The 19,971-nt window shown below is 44.9% G+C and overlaps 1 protein-coding gene across 2 annotated transcripts in view; it reads left to right on the forward strand.

Moving 5' to 3' along the window:
- The window catches only part of SHROOM3 (shroom family member 3), a 239,384-nt gene that overhangs the window by 79,520 nt on the left and 139,893 nt on the right, over positions 1–19,971 (forward strand). For both annotated transcript variants that reach the window (XM_084625321.1, XM_084625322.1), the window contains exon 2: positions 918–1,060. In XM_084625321.1, the coding sequence (XP_084481447.1) occupies positions 918–1,060 (143 nt within the window). The remainder of the gene's footprint in view (positions 1–917; positions 1,061–19,971) is intronic.

Genomic DNA, 19,971 nt, shown 5'->3' on the forward strand with positions numbered 1-19,971 from the left:
TGAACCTTCTGCAGTCATTTGCCCCTGTGCAATGTGTAAGTGAGAATGTAGCTGACACTGTGCAGGGATAGATGACTGCACAAGGTGTAGAGCAGGGAAGAACCAAGCCCCTGGGTTTTATTTCCAGTTCTCCCACTGACAGACAGCATAATCTTGGGCCAGTTGCTTAACCTTTCTGTGCATCTGTAAAATGCTACCTCCCTTTATAAAGTGCACTGAGATCCTCAGTTGAAAAGTACCAAAGGAGTGCTCCCAGTTGTTATTAATTGTGTTAACTTAGATGCATCTGCTCTACAGCTTGCATGTTAGCAACTTGCTCTTGCTGATCAACCAATCTAATGACTAGAGCGCATAGGTGCTGGAACTAGGGATGTTGTCACATCCCCTGGCTTGAAGTGGTTTCCATCATATACAGGGTTTACAGTTTGGTTCAATAGCTCTCCACACCCCCACAATACAAATTATTCCAGCACCCCTGTTAGAGAGAGATCTGAACCACAGGATCTGAACCTTTCATGCTTTAGTGAAGCTTGGATCTGATCTGAGCTTTGCAGCTTGATCCAGAATTCATGGCTCTGGCTTATAAAACTGACCAGGAAATATTTCATGACCACTTCCTTACCCCTTACTGCTTCCAGATATCACAGAGAATTTTCAGCTTCATTGGAAAAGTCACAGAGGGCTGCATTCTTTGCAGATCTTGGTTGCATCCATATGAAGTGGCGAGAGAAGCAAGCAGAGAGTTCTAGGTGCCGGGAGGTGAAGGTGCTGCTTCTTGGTTCAGGAGCAGAGCTGTGGGCCTGTAAAACTTGTCCCCGATGAAGTGGCTCATTTTAGTGCCACAAAAGGCTGCCAAACCCTGCCTGGGAATCTGAGCCAATTGCTTCTCACTGCTTTTTCTCCTCTCTTCCATGCAGGTTGAAGAAGGGGGGAAAGCGGACTCGCTGCAGGCTGGTGATGAGGTGGTGAACATCAATGAGGTGGAACTAAGCAGTTCCAGGCGGGAGGCCATCTCACTGGTGAAGGGGTCCTACAAGACACTGAAGCTGGTCATCCGCAGGTAGGCAAGCAGGGTACAGTGCGTTATTGCTTCCTCCTCCTTCCCTCCTCTCCCTCCCCATCACCATCCTGTAAAGACTCTCAGCCAACATCTTCATCTCTCCTGCTGAGAGTCAGGGGCACCTGTGACTTGACACCTGGGCCATTCTGGCGCACGATGTCCTACCATGTGTGATGTCTGAAAGAGCTATTTCAACTGCTCCCCATCAACACAGCAAGTCAGGGATGCTGCTCAGTCACTTCAAAGCAGAGTCCTACTGCCTCTCTGGGGCTACCTAGGAGAAGATGCAACCATATGCTCTCTGTCATTTCTGTGTTTTTAATTTGTGGATGAGGATTCTGGGCCTGATCCAAAGCTCATTTGAAATCAACAGCAAGAATCCCATTGCTTTCAGTGGGCTTTGGATCAGATCTTTACTGTGCAATTGAGGGAAAGAATGGCTGTTTCAGTTTTAAATAGCATTGTGGATTATATAGTTAGGGTGTGATCTAGTAGGTAGAGCTGTGACCCCTGAATCAAGCCTCCTGGATTCTAGTCACAGACCTGGCATGGATTGCAGGATTTGGGGCAAATCACTTAACTTTGCCTCAGTTTCCCTGAGTGCTCAATGAATTTGTAATGTATAATCATTACACACTGTACCTCCTGGGGTGTTATTAAGCGATTTCATCTATGTCAATCACTGTGATCTCTGCAGATAAAATGCATTCTGTAGATGGAAGTGTTTGTATTAGAATCAAAATCTGTATCGGAATCCAAGTCTGTGGCTTGAATCTACCAGGGGCTGGGGGGTTTGGATCTGAGGTTTTGGTTCTATCACGGTGGAGAGGTAGAGGCCAGTGCTGACGTTTGGTTTTCGATCTGGATTTGCATTCTCAATCGCACCCCCACAGCTGAGGGGAAGGGTTCAGAGTAATATTCTGGTGCTGTTGCAGTTGGCCTTTCTAGTTTTGTTTATGTGCGGGAGTTGGTGCATATCATACGTGGCTATCATCAGCTGCAGTGCAATTCCTCTTAGAAGCTAAGCTTATTACTACTAGAGTCTTTTCTGCCTCTGTGTGTGTGTCTCTGATTGTCCTTCTGTTCTGGGGGCAGGGCAGAGTCAGCTGTCTGACTCGCTGGACCACAACTCCCAGTGTGCTAGAAGCCTGTGTCCAAGCTGGGAATCTGTCCTTTTTCTTCCAGTGACAGCACAAATGAGCCTCTTTCTTGTTTTTCTGACTAGCTTTCCCATACCATAGGAATCAGCTGAGGCAGAACAGCTTAGCGCCCATTCAGTATGCACAGCTCAACCGCCAGCCTGGGGTTCTAATTAAAGTTGCTGAGTTATTGAAAGAGGAGATGACCTAGCATCTGAAAAAATTAACAAATAGCCTACAGTGTCCTGCGTTCCGCAAGTATACTTCTAAAATGGAACCATGTAGCATTTCTGCCACCATTATTTTCCAGGGCATGGTCCCGTCTCTCTTTTCCTCCCGTCTTATAAATGTCTCCAACAGGGGAATCCCGAATACTCTTGTCCCTGCTTTACAGAGGTAATACTATGGGAGCTCTGCTTTGGTTTGGAGCTTTGGTTTGGTTGTGGTGCTTCATGTCATTTCATCATGTGACATGGTTCACTTGCAGTAGCGTTCTCAGTGCTAACAGGTTCGTGATTTCTGCTGTATTTTTTTTCTGTAAAACATGCAGTTGTAAGATGGGATTTTCAGAAGTGCTCAGCACTGGTCTAATTGTGCTCCCACTGAAATAGATCAAACTGAAGTCCAGTTTTTAAACAGCTTCTGATAAGGTGCAAGGGTATTTCCTGGTCCCCAGTGAACATAGGGTTAACATCCGCTCTGCTTCCCCACTCCCTTCATAAAGTATTCTGCTATTCACCCCAGGCTCTCAGATGAAGGAGGGCCTTGCAGACTTCCTTAGCTTGTCCCACATTCAAACTCTCTCCACTGAGAATATTTTCTCTGTCTTTTACATTCTTCATCCTGCATTTTGTTAACTCCATTGCCCTAGAGAAGCATAACTGTCTAGACAGATGGAGATGTGCTCACATGTGCAGCTGGGTCCTAAGCTATGGATGGCCTTGAAGATCAGGACCAAGGCCTGAATTGTAACATTAGATGTCACAGTGATGGCAACTTAAGATGATCAATGCCATATACCATTAGAGAAGAAGGAGATAGAGCATAATAATTTTATTCATGCAGTATCCATGCCAAAGTGCTGCAAGCTCCACTAACCAGTTACATAAGAATGTAAGAACGGCCATACTGGGTCAGATCAATGGTCCATCTAGCCCAGTATCCTGTGTTCCAACAGTGGCCAATGCCAGGTGCGTCAGAGGGAATGAACAGAACAGGGAAATTATTGAGTGATTCATCCCCTATTTTCCAGTTCCAGCTTCTAGCAGTTGGAGGTTTAGGAATCTCCAGAGCATGGGGTTGTGTCCCTGACCATCTTGGCTAATAGCCATTGAAGGATCTATCTTCCATGAACTTATCTAATTTTCTTTTGAACCCAATTCTTCTTTTGATCATCACAACATCCCATGGCAACAAGATCCACAGGTTGATTGTGTGATGTTTGAAGTACTTCTTTGTATTTTAAACCTGCTGCCTATGACCCCTAGTTCTTGTGTTATCTGGAAGGGGTAAATAACACTTCCTTATTCACATTCTCTACACCCTTCATGATTTTACAAATCTCTATCATAGTCCCCCTTAGTTGTTTCTTTTCCATGCTGAACGGTCCCAGTCTGTTGAATCTCTCCTCATATGAAGTGGTTTCATATCCCTAATCAATGGAATATTACTGCATTTTATAAGTATACAATTAACAAATAACTAACTATCAGAGCCAGATCCTCAGCTTGTCCTCCGTTGACTTCACCAGCAGAGAATCTGGCCTTCAAATGTTGACATGGACAGATGGAGGCTAAAATCCTGAGAGAGGAGCAAAGGGAAACGAAATTGGAGATCGCAAGTAACTTCAGGATTGTGGGTCAGAAGCGATATGAAATCTGCTGACCCATGAAAGAAGCACGATTCGGCCCTCTGGCTGAGGAGGGGCCATGAGAGAGTAGGCAAATGTGTCCATCTCCAACACAAAACAAGGAGTGGAGGGAAATGGTTAAGGATTCCAGAGAAAGGGGAAAAAGCAAAAAGAAAAACAAACACCCTCAATCAGATAAAAATGTAAAAGAAGGAAATAAGGAGTGAAATACAGTAGAGAAATAAAAGAGACTAATTAAGGAAAGCCATTCTGTACACAAACATGGCCAGGGGCACAGATCCTTCATTGCCGGTAGGGGAATGTTGCTAAGTCGGCGTGTTGCTGTGTGATGAAATGCAAAAACTCAAAGGTATGTGAGCGAGATTCAGAGACAGACAGCAGAAAGGATCTTCTGAGGCATGGATCATCTTTACCCGACTCCTAATGCACCTGACCATTCAGGCTAATATAGTAATAAGCACTGTAATATCCTCCAGAGTTGTGAAAGCTCCTTATGGCCTGGGACAATGTGGGATGCAGGTTTAGGCATTGTACGGCTTCCGTAAAGACGTTGTGGTTGCTTTGAGTCTGTGGAGCATGGTGGAAGAAAGTATCCTGATCCAAGAGCAAATTGTGGGGCACCCAGCAATAAGTGTGTAAGGTTCCCAGACCTAAGGGATCCTTGGTTAGACACAATGGTATTAAATAGACTATTTTTTCTTGTTCTCACTATGGCACTGATACTGTACATTTTATGCAAGTAATGTCTAGTAGTGCAATGCCTACTGAGATCAGCAGCAGTACTTCCACTGACTTCAGCAGCCTGTCAGTTGGGCCCATGCTTGACTTTACTCATCTGGGTGAAATTCTGCATCCAAGGTTTATGTAGTGTAGGTTCAGGTCTGGGGTATTGGTTCAGCCCATATAATGTTAGGAGCCAAAGCCATTAAATTCAGATCTGGAGCCAAATCCAACATTTGGGGCTGTTTGGCCCCCATCTTTTACTGGGTCAAGCTCATCTCTCTCTAAATATAATAATGCTGTTTTTCAAGGGGTAAAAGTGCAAGTAGCTGATGTCTTGCAGCTCGCTGCCAGTTGACGATAAAATGAATGAAAAGTTAATTTTGATTCTTTTTGAAGGGAATTAACAAGCTACTTTCTTGGGCGTGCTTAGCAGATTGACTTCTTTTTGTAAATTGCCTATGGTGGACTAGGATTGCTGGCTGAAGACACAAACTTTCTGAAACACTCATTTGTTACCTGAGTTCTCAACGTGCGACTGGCTAATGCTTTCAGTAGTTGCTGCAAGAGATCATGCACAGGGAGTGAGACAAACTCACACTGCCGTGAGCAATCCCACTTTCCTCATTAAAAGTGACTTGCAAATAATGGCGCAAACCTATTTTTTTTTTTTGCTGCTTTTTATTTGCTGCTTTCTGATGTACACAGAAAGCCACCACTTTTAAAGTATTTTCTTTGCTTGTTTTCGTATTAGAAATTCAGGAACTCTATATGAGTGGTTAAATAGTGTGCTTATGACATCAGAAGAGACAACCAAGCAATTCAGAGGAGATTTTTAATCAGACTGTTTAAAGCAGGAGTGTTAAACATACGGTCCCTTGGCTTGATCTGGCCTGCATTGTTCTACAAGTGGATGGACACCTAATACATAGGGGTGCTGGTCCCTGATTAGGGCTCCTAGGTGGTACGGTAATACAAGCAGTAAATACTAATGATTTGTTTGTGGCCCCCATGACATACTCAGATTGTGCTCACGCTCACCTCTCCTTTTTAAAACAAAAGTAAATTTCTAGCTCTCATGTCTGCAGAGAGGACCTCCCAAATGTGAACTGAGTGTCCATGGATGTTGCAATGTCTGCCTGAGCCTGCAGACAGCCTGAAACAATGACCAAGAGGGATGAACTTCCCTATTAATCTCATTCAAGTGTCAGCTCTAAAAGCCCAATGCAGATGCTTCAGTGTTCACCTTGGCAATTAAATAGTTAAACATTTAGCTGATGGAACGGGAAATGAGGTAGGAATTGGGAGTAGCTGCAGGGAAAGAAATGCAGAGGGAAGAATAGAAGAGACTTATTAAGAGAGAAAGGAGGAAGGAAGAAAAACAAAAGGCAGACGTAATGGTGGCCCCATAGGGAGCCCTTTTTCTGAATATCACAATGAAGTACTGAATAAATGATAGATAAAAGTTACCTAATGACATAAAGGTTGTATTGTCGCTTTCATCTCTGTGCAAACATCAGTGGGGGATTTGCTGGGGATTGAAGGGAGTATGTATGAAGTGTTGCATTTATACCCTGGATCATAACTAAACATGGAATCTCCTTTGCGTTTGACAGCCCAGGTTTAAAGCTTTGTTTTTAACAACTGGTTCTCAAATGCACATGGGATGATGTAATGTGGTGCACGGAACAGTAAAACAAGTGCATGAAACATTAAATAAAACTCTTCCCACTCAGCTATAGACAATAAGGCAGTAATCCCATTTTGGGCACTTAATTTTCCCTCACGTAGTTTATGCTGGCAACAGATTCCAGCCTCTGCATGGATACTGTTCACAGAAATAAGAGATGGGAAAACCCTGTTAGGTCATCTAGTCCATCCTTCTGCCTTATATATAAATGGGTAGAATCAGCCCCTTTGTGTCTAAAATGAAAGCATACACACCCAGCAGTAGTGGCGTCAGCTTTCCAGGAGTATAAAACCATACCCCATAATACCTGGTTTCTGTCCAAGGTACTTACATGGCCCCCAGTACTATGTGGGAATCACACAAGACCCCTGGGAGGCAGGGCAGTGCTATTATCCCCATTGTACAGATGGGGAACCGAGGCACAGGCTTACTCAGAGTCACACAGGAAGTGTGTGGCAGAGCAGGGATTTGAACTCTCATTTCAACTGCTTGGCAGTGCCCTAACCACTGGACCATCCTGCCTGATGCCTGTATCCGCCATACACTCCATGATTATCAAATGGCTTATCAGCTAGACCTGGGCTGCTGCTTTTTATTTCTGAGCTTGATCCAACTACTTAGTTTTCACTGCTACTATAAATATAACTTGTAGTGTCATATAGTGTCTGCAATATGAATAAAACAAGTTGTTCTTACTAGTGACAGATGGATGCTTTAAAGATGTTGATGCTTGTATTAAATTGAAGCTGTTGAATGCATGGATTAACAGAGACAAATTTGGAAAGACACCCACATTTCAGATGTACTGAGTACCCAGTAGCTCCTATTGACTTCTGAAAGTCAGGCCAAATCTCTAATTTCCTATGGTTTCTTTAGCCTCCCCACTACAAATTTAATCACTGAATTTAGGCATTGTAATACATGTACTGAAATGTGTGCACACCACCACCACTCCGTTAGTGGATGGAATCAGAACTGCTCACCTATGTGTCAGAGGCCCTATACTGTCAAGCTGTTAACAGACAATGGCAATACACCTTTTTCTCCAACACAGGGGGCTGTGCTTTTGTAATGGGAGGATCTGAGCTGATCCCCACTATTACCATTGAGTTCTAGCTGTAATTTCAGTTGCGACTGACAGTCACAGCCAAGATCAGGGTTGGGTCTCACTGTGCCAGGCACTTTGCAGACACATCGTGAGAGACAGTCCCTGTGCTGGCAAGTTTATAATCTAAATGGACAAAATGGGCACTGGCAGTCCTATTTACAAATGGGGAACTGAGGCAGAAAAAGACCAACTGATTTATCCAGTCTCACTCGAGGAGTCTGGGGCAGCCTTAGGAATTGAACCCAGGTGTCCAAGCCCAGTGCCTTAACCACAGGACCATCTGTCCTCAACAGTCTTGTCTTACCATGTGGCCCTCAAGTCATGCTCCCCAGCTGTCATTTATGGGTGTATAATCTCCAGATCTGGAACTCCTCTGTGGATTAGGCACTCAGGGGTTTATTGACAGAGTCATGCACCTCGCCACACCTCCCGGAGTTCAAGTGTATTTACCATGTTGGCAATAATAGTCTAAAGATCTGTTGCTAATGTCTGCTCGTTCCTTCCACAACACTTCCCCACCCCGGTTCTTTTATACTTTCTTTTTCTAAAATATTTGGCTCAGAATTTTTTTTTTTAATAGCTTGGGCCTGCAATCTGAGTGCCAAGGGGAATTTGCTTATTCTTCATGCTCAGTCAGCTGGGAGTCAGAGAAGGAATTGGTTTGCACATCAGGGAGCCTTATCAAATGCACCTTAGGTGCACATTCCACTCCCTGCTAAAATGAGTAATAATTTCCTGCCTTACATACTCCACTGCTAATATCTTTTGTACATTTGCCCATGCCATTTGAATACATTTTCTGCCATCTGGTTTTAAACACATTGAGAAATACGAGAAGAAAATACCTCCCTTCCCTTGTATTGTTACTGCAGTGCTCCTTCAGGAGGCAGATTACAGAAAAGGTTGCTCCTCTGGCAAGAGAGAAAGCAAATTCATTTCCTGCTCCACTGTATTTTTAAACAACAGCAATAAAACACACAGCATACTGAAGGCTTAAGAACTGGTCCCTTCTAGTCAGATAAAGAGCTAAGTGTAAACAGCATGCAAAGGGAAGAGCCTGTAAAATAATTGCTGGGCGAGGTGACAGGGCAGCAGGATGTGTTGCAAATGGAGGGTGGAATGAACAAGCATTGCTCTGCTGGTGACAGAGAAATAGTGAGCAGAAAACCAAAATCACAGGTGTGTGGGGGGAAACAAGTATCTTCCCCCATTACATCAAGCGTGGCCATATTGCCGCTGGGGACAAACGTTTGAAGCAGCTGTTAGCTGGGTGTCGTGACTGTCTGTGGAAGTGATGGGAAGCCAGGGCTTTCTGTAGAGCTGAGAGCACCTGAGCTTATTGACTTGTAGCTTGTAGTAGTCAACCTCTTGAACTTGAGCACAGTGTAAGGCACAAAGTACCCACATATGGCTTCTCCGTGGCTTCTTCTCCCATCCTGTGAACTTGGGAATTCAGAGCTGCTGTGGTAGCAAACCCTTCACTCTGTCCTGTGTCCCACTGGATGATGGGCCCCTGGTATGGTACTGCACTCGTTCACACGTGAGGAGTTCTGTTGGCAACCAGGGTTTCTAGAAGCATCAAAGGAAGCTTAAATTTCGCAGAAACCCATGCTGACCACATGCCGTCCCACTGGTGCAATGTTAATACTAAACCCTGTTTGGAATAGTCCAGTCCCGTGTGTGCTCCAAATTTAAATGTACATTTAGCATGACAGAGTGTGCACAAGGACAGACATGTAAAAAGCCACATGCATATGACATTACAGTGATTGCATGCACAGTCATGGAAAATGTGTGCAGATTAGGTTGGTGGTTCTGAAAATCTGGGCCCCACTGTTTAGCTGCTCCTATCCACCTAAATGAAATGCAGTTCATGGTTCTGGATCTCTTGGTAAGGTTGGCTCATTTGAATAACATACATTTTAATATGGCAAATGCCAGGTCATACATCTAGGAACAAAGAATGTAGATTGTACTTACAAGATATGGGACGGTATCCTGGAATGTTGTGACATGGAAAAGGACCCAGGGAATGGTAGATAACCAACTGTACAGGTGCGAAGTTGTAGCCCAGAAGGCTAATGCAATCCTTGGATGTGTAAGCAAAGACATATCATGTACGAGTAGGAGGTGGTATTACCTCTCTCTGTGGCATTAGTAAGACCATTACTGGAATACTGTATCTAGTTCTGGTGTCCACACTTCAAAAAGCATGTTGGAAAAATTGGAAAGTGTTCAGCCACAAGAATTATTCAAGGTCTGGAAAACCTGCCTTATAGTGAAAAACTGAAGAAGTTCAATCTGTTTACTTTCTCTTGGATAAACTAAAGAGGTGACTTGCTTATGGTCTACAAATACCTGTATGGGAAAGACGTTTCTGATAGTAGATGGCTCTTGCATTTCTTTTTCTGCTAGATCAAAGAGTTGGAAGCTAATGCTGTAACAAATTCAGACTAGAAATAAAGCAAAATTTGTTAACAGAGAAGATGGTAATTAACCATGGGAGCAAATTATCTGGGGATGTGGTGGATTCTCCATCATTTGAAGTCTTTGAAGCAAAACTGGATATCTTTTTAAAAGATATGCTATATAGCTTAAACAGAAGTTATGAGTTTACAGAAGTTATGGGCTTGATGCACAAATTACTTGCTGGGGTTGTATGCTGGTCTGTATTATGCAGAAGATCAGACTTGATGATCATAACAGTCTCCTCTGATCTTAAAATCTATGCATTCATAATCATCAGACTTTGAAGCAAAAATGTTTACATTAATAGAACACAGCAAGTCATTGGCACTAAGATGATACTTAAGACAATCAAGGTCTCCCACATCTGGGATGTCTCTTGACCGTGCCAAAACTATCAACCTATACACACCCAAATGTGAGCTACAATGTATGACAATCAAAATGAGAGACGTGCAAATTTTATGTAACTTAAAATGCTGTAGGATTCCTCCCTTTATTGTAAATAGCTCTTTCTATAGTGTCAGGGGCCTGGTTTCTGAATTTCTGATGTAAATAACATCAATAGTAGAAGTGAGGTGACACCAAACTTGTGTAGAACTTGGTGGGTTTGGAGATTAAAATGAGAGAAGCTGAGAGGTAGACACAGAACAAATAGGAACCTGCAAACATAGATCTTGCTGAGGAGCCTGACCCATTGTAGTTAGTGGGAGCTTTCCCATTGTGCTCAAAGGGAGAGGGACTGGGCCCCAACTGCGATCATTTACACACAGTAAATAAGTGAAATGTGTTGTTGTTTGTTGTATCTGACTGAGGGAGGCATTTGGCCCAGTCAGAACAACCATGCTAGTCAATGCCTTTATTTCTTTGAGATGCAGCTAGATGACTGGGGGCCTGGATGTTTCTGATTAATCCTTTTGAGGTTCTGCTGCTGGCCAAAGCTGACACCACATTCCTAAAGACAATGGGCCAGATCCTCAGGTGCTGCAAACTGGGGTAGCTCCAGTGACTTCAGCAGTGGGTTGCTGATTGCCACCAGCTGAGGTTCTTTCTCTCTTGTCCATTAGCTCAACGACAGGGTCAGCTTCATTCTCATTCCAGGAGAAGGTTCGAGTTGGTTTTTGCTTCTTTCAGACTGGTTTCTTCTTTCCTCACTTAGCAGATTCAACATTCCTCAGGCCCAGCTCCTCAGCTGAAGCCAGTGGAACGGTGCTTGCTTACACCAGCTGAGAATCTGGCCCAAATCTGTGCACTGCCTGCCTGTTTTACAAGGGCCACCGTGGCCTACAGCAGTCGCTAAAAATAGACTTTTCTCATGGGTCGCTAAAGAAGGATGGCTGTCGCTGTGCACTGTTTACACAGTCTTACGTTCACAGCAGCAGCAGGTAGATTGCTGAGGCATGATGTGTAACATAGCTATTCTGGGAATATTGTTGTGAAAGCAACCTCGCATCCAGCACCACAGGTACAACAACTCGGCAGCACCCTTTCAGACACGAGCAGTGTTTGAACAGAGCGCCCATTATGACATTCTGGGGCGCAGTTCAGACCAGTGATGGGTTGCCACCACTTGCCCTGAAAGCTGGGGTGCCTCACAATGCTTTGCACCCACAGGGGGACACATCTCAAAGAACTGCAGTTCCTGCACAAAGTCAGTAACCTCTTCTTCCCTTTCCCTTTAACTGGGGAGAGTTTTAGAAGAACACCCCCTTCCTCCCCCCCACCCCATTTGACCATCCCTTAGATGGTATCAAAGACAGGAACAACTATCTTTCTGGGGAAAAGAGACGTAGTTAGTTGAAAGAGCCTGGAGCTGTTGCTGCTGTTGAAGTCTGATCCTTTTTCACCTCAGCTGGTGGTTGGGTTTCAGCTGGAGCTGGTAGAGGCGGTGATGTCACCCAGGATCCCTCTCTCTGGCCGGGTTTGGTCGGGACATCTCTGAGGATTAGGATGACGAAGGCCCAGGATACCAGTGAATGGTGGTGGTGGCAGCTATAATGGTGAAACGTGTTCCAGTAGCCTCCACCTGTTCTTCTGTATCCCCCCCCCCCAGCCTCTTTATTTAAGGATTCAAAAAGGGCTTGATGGGTAGACGTGCCCATGCCCTTATTATTTTATCCACAAATTAGACCTAATATCCGACATGCCCCTTTTGGTTCATTAATTTCCGGACCCATATTTTCTTGTTTACTGAGCATGATTTTAACACAGTCCTTGAATTATATCACTAGGCCTCTTTTGTTTAGACTAATTCAGTCTTTCTGTCTCTTTTTTGTCCCTTTTCCCATCAACCCTTGTTGTTATAGATTATTGTGACACCTTATGAACTTTCACATATGTTTCACAGTTGAGCTCAAAATTAAAGTAAATTGATAGGCCCAGTTATCACAACAGGATGATCCTTCCGGTGTTACACAACAGATAAAATACCATGGTCACCACTAGAGGGAGCTGTTGTTCTAACATAATAGAAGATTGATTTTGTGGTACTCATCATTGCATCTTTCTAAGCCTATTTGGCGGGGAAGGGATCTTTTCGCAGGAGTAGTCAGTATCCTCCTGAAAGAAGCCAAATGCTTGTACTGGCTTCATGTGCTGTTTGACTGCAGCCAGTGGGTCCTCTGGTGAGCTGCATCACCCTCTAGTGGCCGGAGGTTGGAGAGGGGGTTCACACAGGTGGCTGACAGCCCAAAAGGGACTCTGGCAGTAGCACTGGTTGGTGTGGGTGAGACAGGGAAGCCAACAGCCCACCTTGCACCCTTGTTAGATTACTTTGCACTTGTGTCCCTTATTACGCTAGTCGGTGGAAGTGATTGGCCAGATCCTCAGCTGGTGTCTGTTGTTAGAATGCCATTGTGGAGCTTTACAGGTGAGCTATGACAACTGACCACGGCTGAGGAGATGCCTTAAAATGTTTGCTGTAAATAAAAACAGAAGGATGGTCTTGTGGCTAAGCACTGGACTGGGATCCTAGGAGATACAGAGTCAATTCCTGCCACAGACTGTCTATGTGACCTTAGGCAAACCACTTACTCTTTGTGCCTCCATTCCCCATCTCTGACATGGAGAGAATACTTTCTTCCTCCACCCATTTGTCTTTCTTGTCTTCTTAGACAGTAAACTCTTTGGGGGCAGGGACTGAGTCTCATTAGGTGTATGTACAGCGCCTGGCTCCTTGGCGTTCCAGTCTCAGTTGGGACCCCTAAGCACTACTAATTATTAATAGTTTCTTATCAGTTTTAGACGGAAAAGACATGGGTTTGAATCCGTATCTCCTGGTATGCTAGTCCATCTCCCTGCCAGCGCAGGGCTGTTCCCTGTTGTACACTTCTTAATGCTTTCATTGTAAACTGTATAGGACATTTTATTTTGAATGAAAGACATGTGACTCTCTCATCTCTTGCTTTGTGAGGCAGCTCAGTATTAAGGTCTAAGGAAGCCCAAACACAAAGATAGCAAAGATCGGTATTCAAGTCACTCCTTTTTCTTCTCTAAATGTTAACAGTCTGGACCAACTAAGCAATGCCTGTTATTACATTGAGAATGATTCCCTCAATATGTGATTAATCTAATGGAGCAAAAGCTGGGCTTAGCTGGCGGCAAGTCAATCTTCTCAAGTTCCTTGTTTGTTTACAATGTCTGCCATTAACATGGATATAGCTGATGGCTTGTTTGCAAACTACATCAGAATCCACAGCCATCCTTTCAATTTCCTTTAAAGGAAGAGCACAACTTACCACAGAGTGATTCAAACCCGATTCAGTGCTGAAATATAAGCTAGAAGGTTGAAAGGAAAGGGAGAGTATTTCTGGACCATTTGAAATCCAATACCTTTTTATCCAGTAGCATATACAAAATTATTACCTACGAGCTTCAAATATGAAGTACCCAGAACTATAAGGACCTGGGGCTCAGATCTCCAGCTGATGTAAATTGTCAGAGCTCCCTTGCATAATAGTAATATCTAGCTCTGCTGTAGCACTTTTTTCATCAGTAGCTCTCAAAGTGCTTTACAAAGGAGGTCATTTTACAGATGGGGAAACTGAAGCCCAGGGAGGGAAGCGACTTGCCCAAGGTGAGTCAACTGGCTAAGCCAGGAATAGAACACGGGTCTCCTGAGTCCCAGTTCAGTGTTCTTGCTGCACTGCCTATCTCACTGAGGTTAAGGGAGCTGTGATGGCTTATATTAGGTGAGGACCTGGCCCCTGGAAGTCGGTGGAAAGATAAGCTAGCTAGAATGCAATGCCAAGGGAGTATACTATTCATCTCTGGAGCTCACGAGAGCATGGTGTGATATGATTAGAATTAGTACTATTATTTTATTACTGTGGTAGCATGCAGGGGGCCCCCCATCCTGGATCAGACCCCACTGTGACAGACACTCTACACACACAGAATGAAAAGGTGTTCTTTACCCAAAACAACTTACTGTCAATAGAAGGGCTATATAATTATTACACACAAGTGGTGATGGCACAGAGAGAGAAGCAGGTCATCCCAAATGAGTCCGAGTAAAATCTTTGCCCCACCCTAGGCCCTCATTACAGAAGGTCAGACTAGATCAGAGTGGTCCCTTCTGGCCTTAGAATCCATGAATCAGCTGTTCCCTATATGTCACATAAAGCTGTTTTCTATTTTAAAAATATTTAGCCAGTTTTTAAAATGGCTACTGGGGTTATTTTTATACCCTGCACCTGTACAGCCAGGTATCTTAGTGATCTTGAGACAACTCAACCTTCTAGCACTGAGAGGGAGCCAGTAACACCTCTGGAAACTACCTACACCTGCTTTTCTATAGCTAATAATAGTGCAGTGCTGACTTCTGATCTCTCAGTTTCTTCCAGGGCTAATAGCAAGCGCCCTGGATCCAGTGGGAAGTTTTCCAACAGGATAAAGTGCCTGGTTTTTAAGAGACCAGACTTTAAACCCATCACTGGCCCAAGACTAAATAAGTGACTCAGGGTGTAATCTGGGGAAAGCAGAAAACATTTTTCTGGCAGAAAAAGGCAGGCAGGTGTTTTGAATTTGGGTGGATGTTTGGAATGTGGGAATAAACTGCAGGGAGGCAGATTAGTGAGCACAGAGCAGGTGGCCCAGTCAAAGGTGCATGATACATTTTGAAAGCTCTGCAATCTATCCCCGTGTGTAGGGATCCAGCACCTGGTCACAGTGAGTAATTTCTTATTGCATTATTCAGTTCTGTATTGCACGCTGCAATTAACTATTTCTCTTTTCAACCTTGCAGCCCCTGATTATTATTTGTGCCATAGCTCATGAAGGCCTCTTTGAGCAAGGCGCTGCTCAGACATATAGTAAAAGACAATCCCTGCTTTGAACCGTTTACAACTGAAATAGACAAAAGGCTTGAGGGGACAGGCCAAGAGACGTGAAGGCCCAAGGCCAGGCAGTGAATCTGTGAAAGAACAAGCTGAGCCTAGAATTCAGCTCTCCTGACTTATTGGGCCACACTGCCTCTGAGACACTGACTCTGTCTTGGCCTGAGGTTCAGCTAAGCAAGGTTTTATTATATAGCACTGATACAGAAATACAGAGTCTCTGTGCTATACACACCCTACATGCCTGACTTCCAAAGGTAGGGCATTTTGTAATATTTCAGGTTTGATTTTCAGAAGTTGGTGAACTGAAAGGTAAAACAATCCCAGGAATGGTGACCAGATGTCCCATTTTCGACTGGAACACACAGTCGAAAAGGGATCCTGGCGGCTCCGTTCAGCACCACTGACCAGGCCGTTGACTGTCTGGTGGCGCCACGCAGTGGGGTTGGCAGGCTTCCTGATAGCCTCCGTGCTGCACGGCTCCCGGGAAGCAGCCAGCATGTCCATCCTCTGGCTCCTACGTGTAGGAGCAGCCAGGGGGCTCCGCACGCTTCCACCACCCCAAGTACTGCCCCCACTGCTCCCATTGGCCGGGAACTGCAGCCAATGGGAGCGGTGGGGATGGTGCCTGCGAACAGGGCAGCATGCAGAGCCACCTGGCCACGCCTCCATATAGGAGCCGGATGGGGGGACATGCCCCTGCTTCCGGGAGCCACTTGAGGTAAGCGCTGCCCAGAGCCTGCACACCCAGAACCCCCCCTGCACCTAACCCCCTGCCCCAGCCCTGATCCCCCTCCTGCCCTCTGAACCCCTCAGTCCCAGCCCAGAGCACTTTCCTGCACCCCAACTCCCTAATCCCCACCCCCACACCAAAGTCTGCACCCCCAGCCAGAGCCCTCACACACCCCTGCATCCCAACCCTTTGCTCCAGCCCAGAGCCCCCTCCCATACTCTGAACCCCTCGGCTCCACCCCCCAGCCCAGAGCCCCCTCCTGTACCCCAAACTGCTCATCCCTGGCCCCACCTCAGAGCCCACACTCCCAGCCAGAGCCCTCACCGCCTGCATCCCAACCCACTGTCTCAACCTGGAGTCCCCTCCCACACTCTGAACTCCTCATTTCTGGCCCATGCCAGAGCCCACACCCTCAGCTGGAGCCCTCACCCCATCCCGCACCCCAGCCCCCTGAGCCAGCCCAGTGAAAATGAACAAGTGAGTGAGGGTGGAGAGAGCGAGTGACAGAGGAAGCGGGGATGGAGTGAGCGGGGGTGGAGCCTTGGAGGAGGGCGGGGTAGGGGTGGGACAAGGGTATTCATTTTGTGTGAGTAGAAAGCTGGCAACCCTAACCCCAGGTTTTGAGACAAGTGTGTCAGAATATACATCTCTTGCATTATTTTGTTGCCATATATTATGAGCATGTTTTAAGACTAGATTTTAGAGCTTCAGCTAAAAATTTCACCTTTTCCCGCTTCAGTGCTTTCAGTTCTGCAGAGCCGGTTTGTTATCCATGCAACCCGCTTATGGTCTCAGGATTATTCCCTTTTATGTCTTAACAGAGGGAAATGAACTCTGTTATCTGGTGAAGTTCACAGAGCGGTTTAATCTACAGGTGGTGGTGCTGCTTGCTTGCTCGTTTTGTAACCGTTTGTTTAGGTTAATAAATGTGCAAATATAGCTACTAATGACACGTAGAGAAAAGGAGAGCACTGATCAAATAAACAGTATGCTCAAAAGAGGAATGAAAAGATGTGGATGAAAAGCCTCGTGTTCTTAATATTCAGGAGAGTAAATAAATGGTAATAGCCTCTGTGGAAAGAATCAACTTTCATAAACAGGGTGGTCAATAAAGTTAAAGGGCAGATTCCCATTTTGTCCTTTCTCTGTTGTTGTAGTTTATTATTATTTTATTATTACAATCGTGCCCAGAGGCCTTACGTGAGTGGGGCCACATTGTGCTAGGCACTGTCTCAGAGAGCTTACAGTCTAAATAGACAGATCAGATAAAGGTGAGAAAAAGGAGCTTTTATGACCTTTATTTTACACTAGCACCAAGAATTGTATGTCAGGGAAGAATTGCCCAGGGATTAGGGCTGGCGCCTCGAACTTTGGCTCCTCAAATTCAATTCTCTGCTTCGACAGATTTTCTAATCTTGGGTAAGTTGCATAGTCTCTGTCGCCCAGATCTTGCAAAGGTATTTAAGCTCCGAACTTCCATTGATTTCAATATGTCCCAGAGCCTTAACTACAAAATCATCTTTTCTTGCAAGACCCTCTTGTTACGGTTCAGGTTTGAAAAAAGACAGGCTGAAAAGTCTTCCACACAGCCCGGCAAATGACCATACCAGAGTTTTTGGGAGAAAATACATGAGTAACTCTCTCTCTTTAGGGCCCATTGATGTCAATAGAAAGGGTCCCATTGATTTCAATGGGCTGTGGCTCAGATCCTTCTTGAACAATTTTTCCTCGCTGGCCCTTATTCCTTTTCATTTACTGGATGGAAATGGGGTTTTCCTAAAGGGAGGGGAAGCTGTTGGCATTTTTACAAAAAGCAATGTGCCAGCACGATCCTTCAAAGAGCTTTGTGGCCTAATCCTCTCCGCCGACAGCACTAATGTAATGTCACGTCGTATTTGACCAAGTGCCAAAAAATTAAATCAAATAAATCCCACTTTTGTGAATGACATTAATTAGAAGATGGATTTGGCTCTCGCTCCGCTACTTCATGCAGAGGCCTGCTCAGCAGTGCTGGAATTTGTATCCAGATGATCATTGTTCAGTACAGTTACTTTTGAACAATACTGATTATTTTGGCAGCGGAGAGGTGGGGGCTAGGGCCCCTGAAAGTTACCAGATTAACAGCTCTGGAGACCAGAGTCTTAAGTTTATTCACAAAAAGAGATTTAATGAATGGAAGGAGGGTTTTGTGATTAAGGCACTGGTTTGGGGCTCAGGAGAGGTGGATTCAGTTTTTGTCTGTGTCTCCTTGGACATATCATCTTCCTATGTCTCAATTCACCTTCTGTTGACTAGGAATAATTGTTTCTTTTTCCCACCTTTTGCCTGGGTTGTGTAAGCTCTTGGGGGCTGGGACTGTCTTTTATTGTGTGTTTGTACAGCACCTACCTACAGCCTTCATCACCTTTGGGGCCTCTAAGTGCTATGGTAAATACTATAGGTAATAACAGTGGGACAGAGCACATATTGCAGTCAATGGAGATGCACCCATTAAACCAACTAAGGATCCAAATCCGCACATCTGTAAAATATTTTGGAGCTATAGGGCATGTTCCTAGACTATTGAAGAGCTTTGCCATTGATTTCATGGTGTGCAGGATCCAGCCTGTAAGGTCCATTCTATTTAAATGCTAAGTATTTTTATTAAAGTTGAGAGGCTTTCAAAGCCATTCATCAAAATGCTTGTGATTCCTGGTCTAGTGAGGAGGACCAATAACAAACACGGAGCAAAGAAAGCTGATCTAGACCAAAGAATTTTAATAAGCACACAGTAAATTAGAAATCATTGCAAACATACTGCCTGTCAAGTGTTTAATCAGCTGTAATTTAGGTTTGCCAGGGTTTTGCACTGCAGGAAAATGTTGAGAAGAAAATCAATGGGCTCATTTGTTTTTATAATTTCAGGTCATTGATGGTGGTAGGGTGACCATGTCAAAATGCCTTTGCCTCCTAAAAAGATGCCAGCCATCACAATGTGTGACACTACGTGAGGCATTAGAAACGGAGCTGTTGGTAAGGGAACAATGGTAAATCAACACTTGCCAAATGGACAGGATGCTGGCTTTGTGACACTGTACTAGAAATGCAGACATTGTCGGCACAGCAGCTCCGGAGAAGAAACTCATCCCAGTGATGTCCAGCAAATAATCAAACTAGATTTTGATATGTCAGGAAAATCCTGCCAAGGCAGTGCCAGATGGTATTTTAGGGCCCAACCCTGCTTCTTTTGAAACTCCGAATTGCTTAAGTTGGAGCAGGAGCATACCAATGCAGAATGTAGAAGCTAATGTGTTTTACTTCTGATCTATGCCACACTTCTGTGTCTATGGTTTGGTCTAGACCAGTGTTTCTCAAACTTTTTTTTTCACGAACCACTTGAAAATTGCTGAGGGTCTCGGTGGACCATTTAATGATCTTTCCAAATGTTGTTTGTACCATTAGCTAACTATTGTAAAGCACTTTGGATAAAAGCGCTCTATAAAAAAGCCTTAATAATAATTAACATTTTTTGTTGTACAAATAAAAGCACACAACTCCATATTTTAATATCAGGAGTATTACCTTTCTAATGTGATGGATGTGCCCTCTCTCCCCCACTGCGGCAGCCCCTGAGCCGGGGCTGGGGGGGAGGGGGTCTTTCCCTCTCTCCCGCACCACAGCAGCCCCCAAGCTGAGGCTGGGAAGGAGGGCCATCTCTCCCTGGCAGCCGCAGCCCTGGAGCGGGGGAAAGTCACCTTTCTCTGGCCGCCGCAGCCCTGCATGTCACAAATTCCCCCCACCCCCTCTTCTCACCCCACTGCCCCCTCCCACCTATCCGCTATTCCCCCCAAGGCCAACACCTCACCTTAC

Source organism: Lepidochelys olivacea, assembly GCF_965140295.1.
Source record: "Lepidochelys olivacea isolate rLepOli2 genome assembly, chromosome: 4".
Taxonomy (NCBI): domain Eukaryota; kingdom Metazoa; phylum Chordata; order Testudines; family Cheloniidae; genus Lepidochelys; species Lepidochelys olivacea.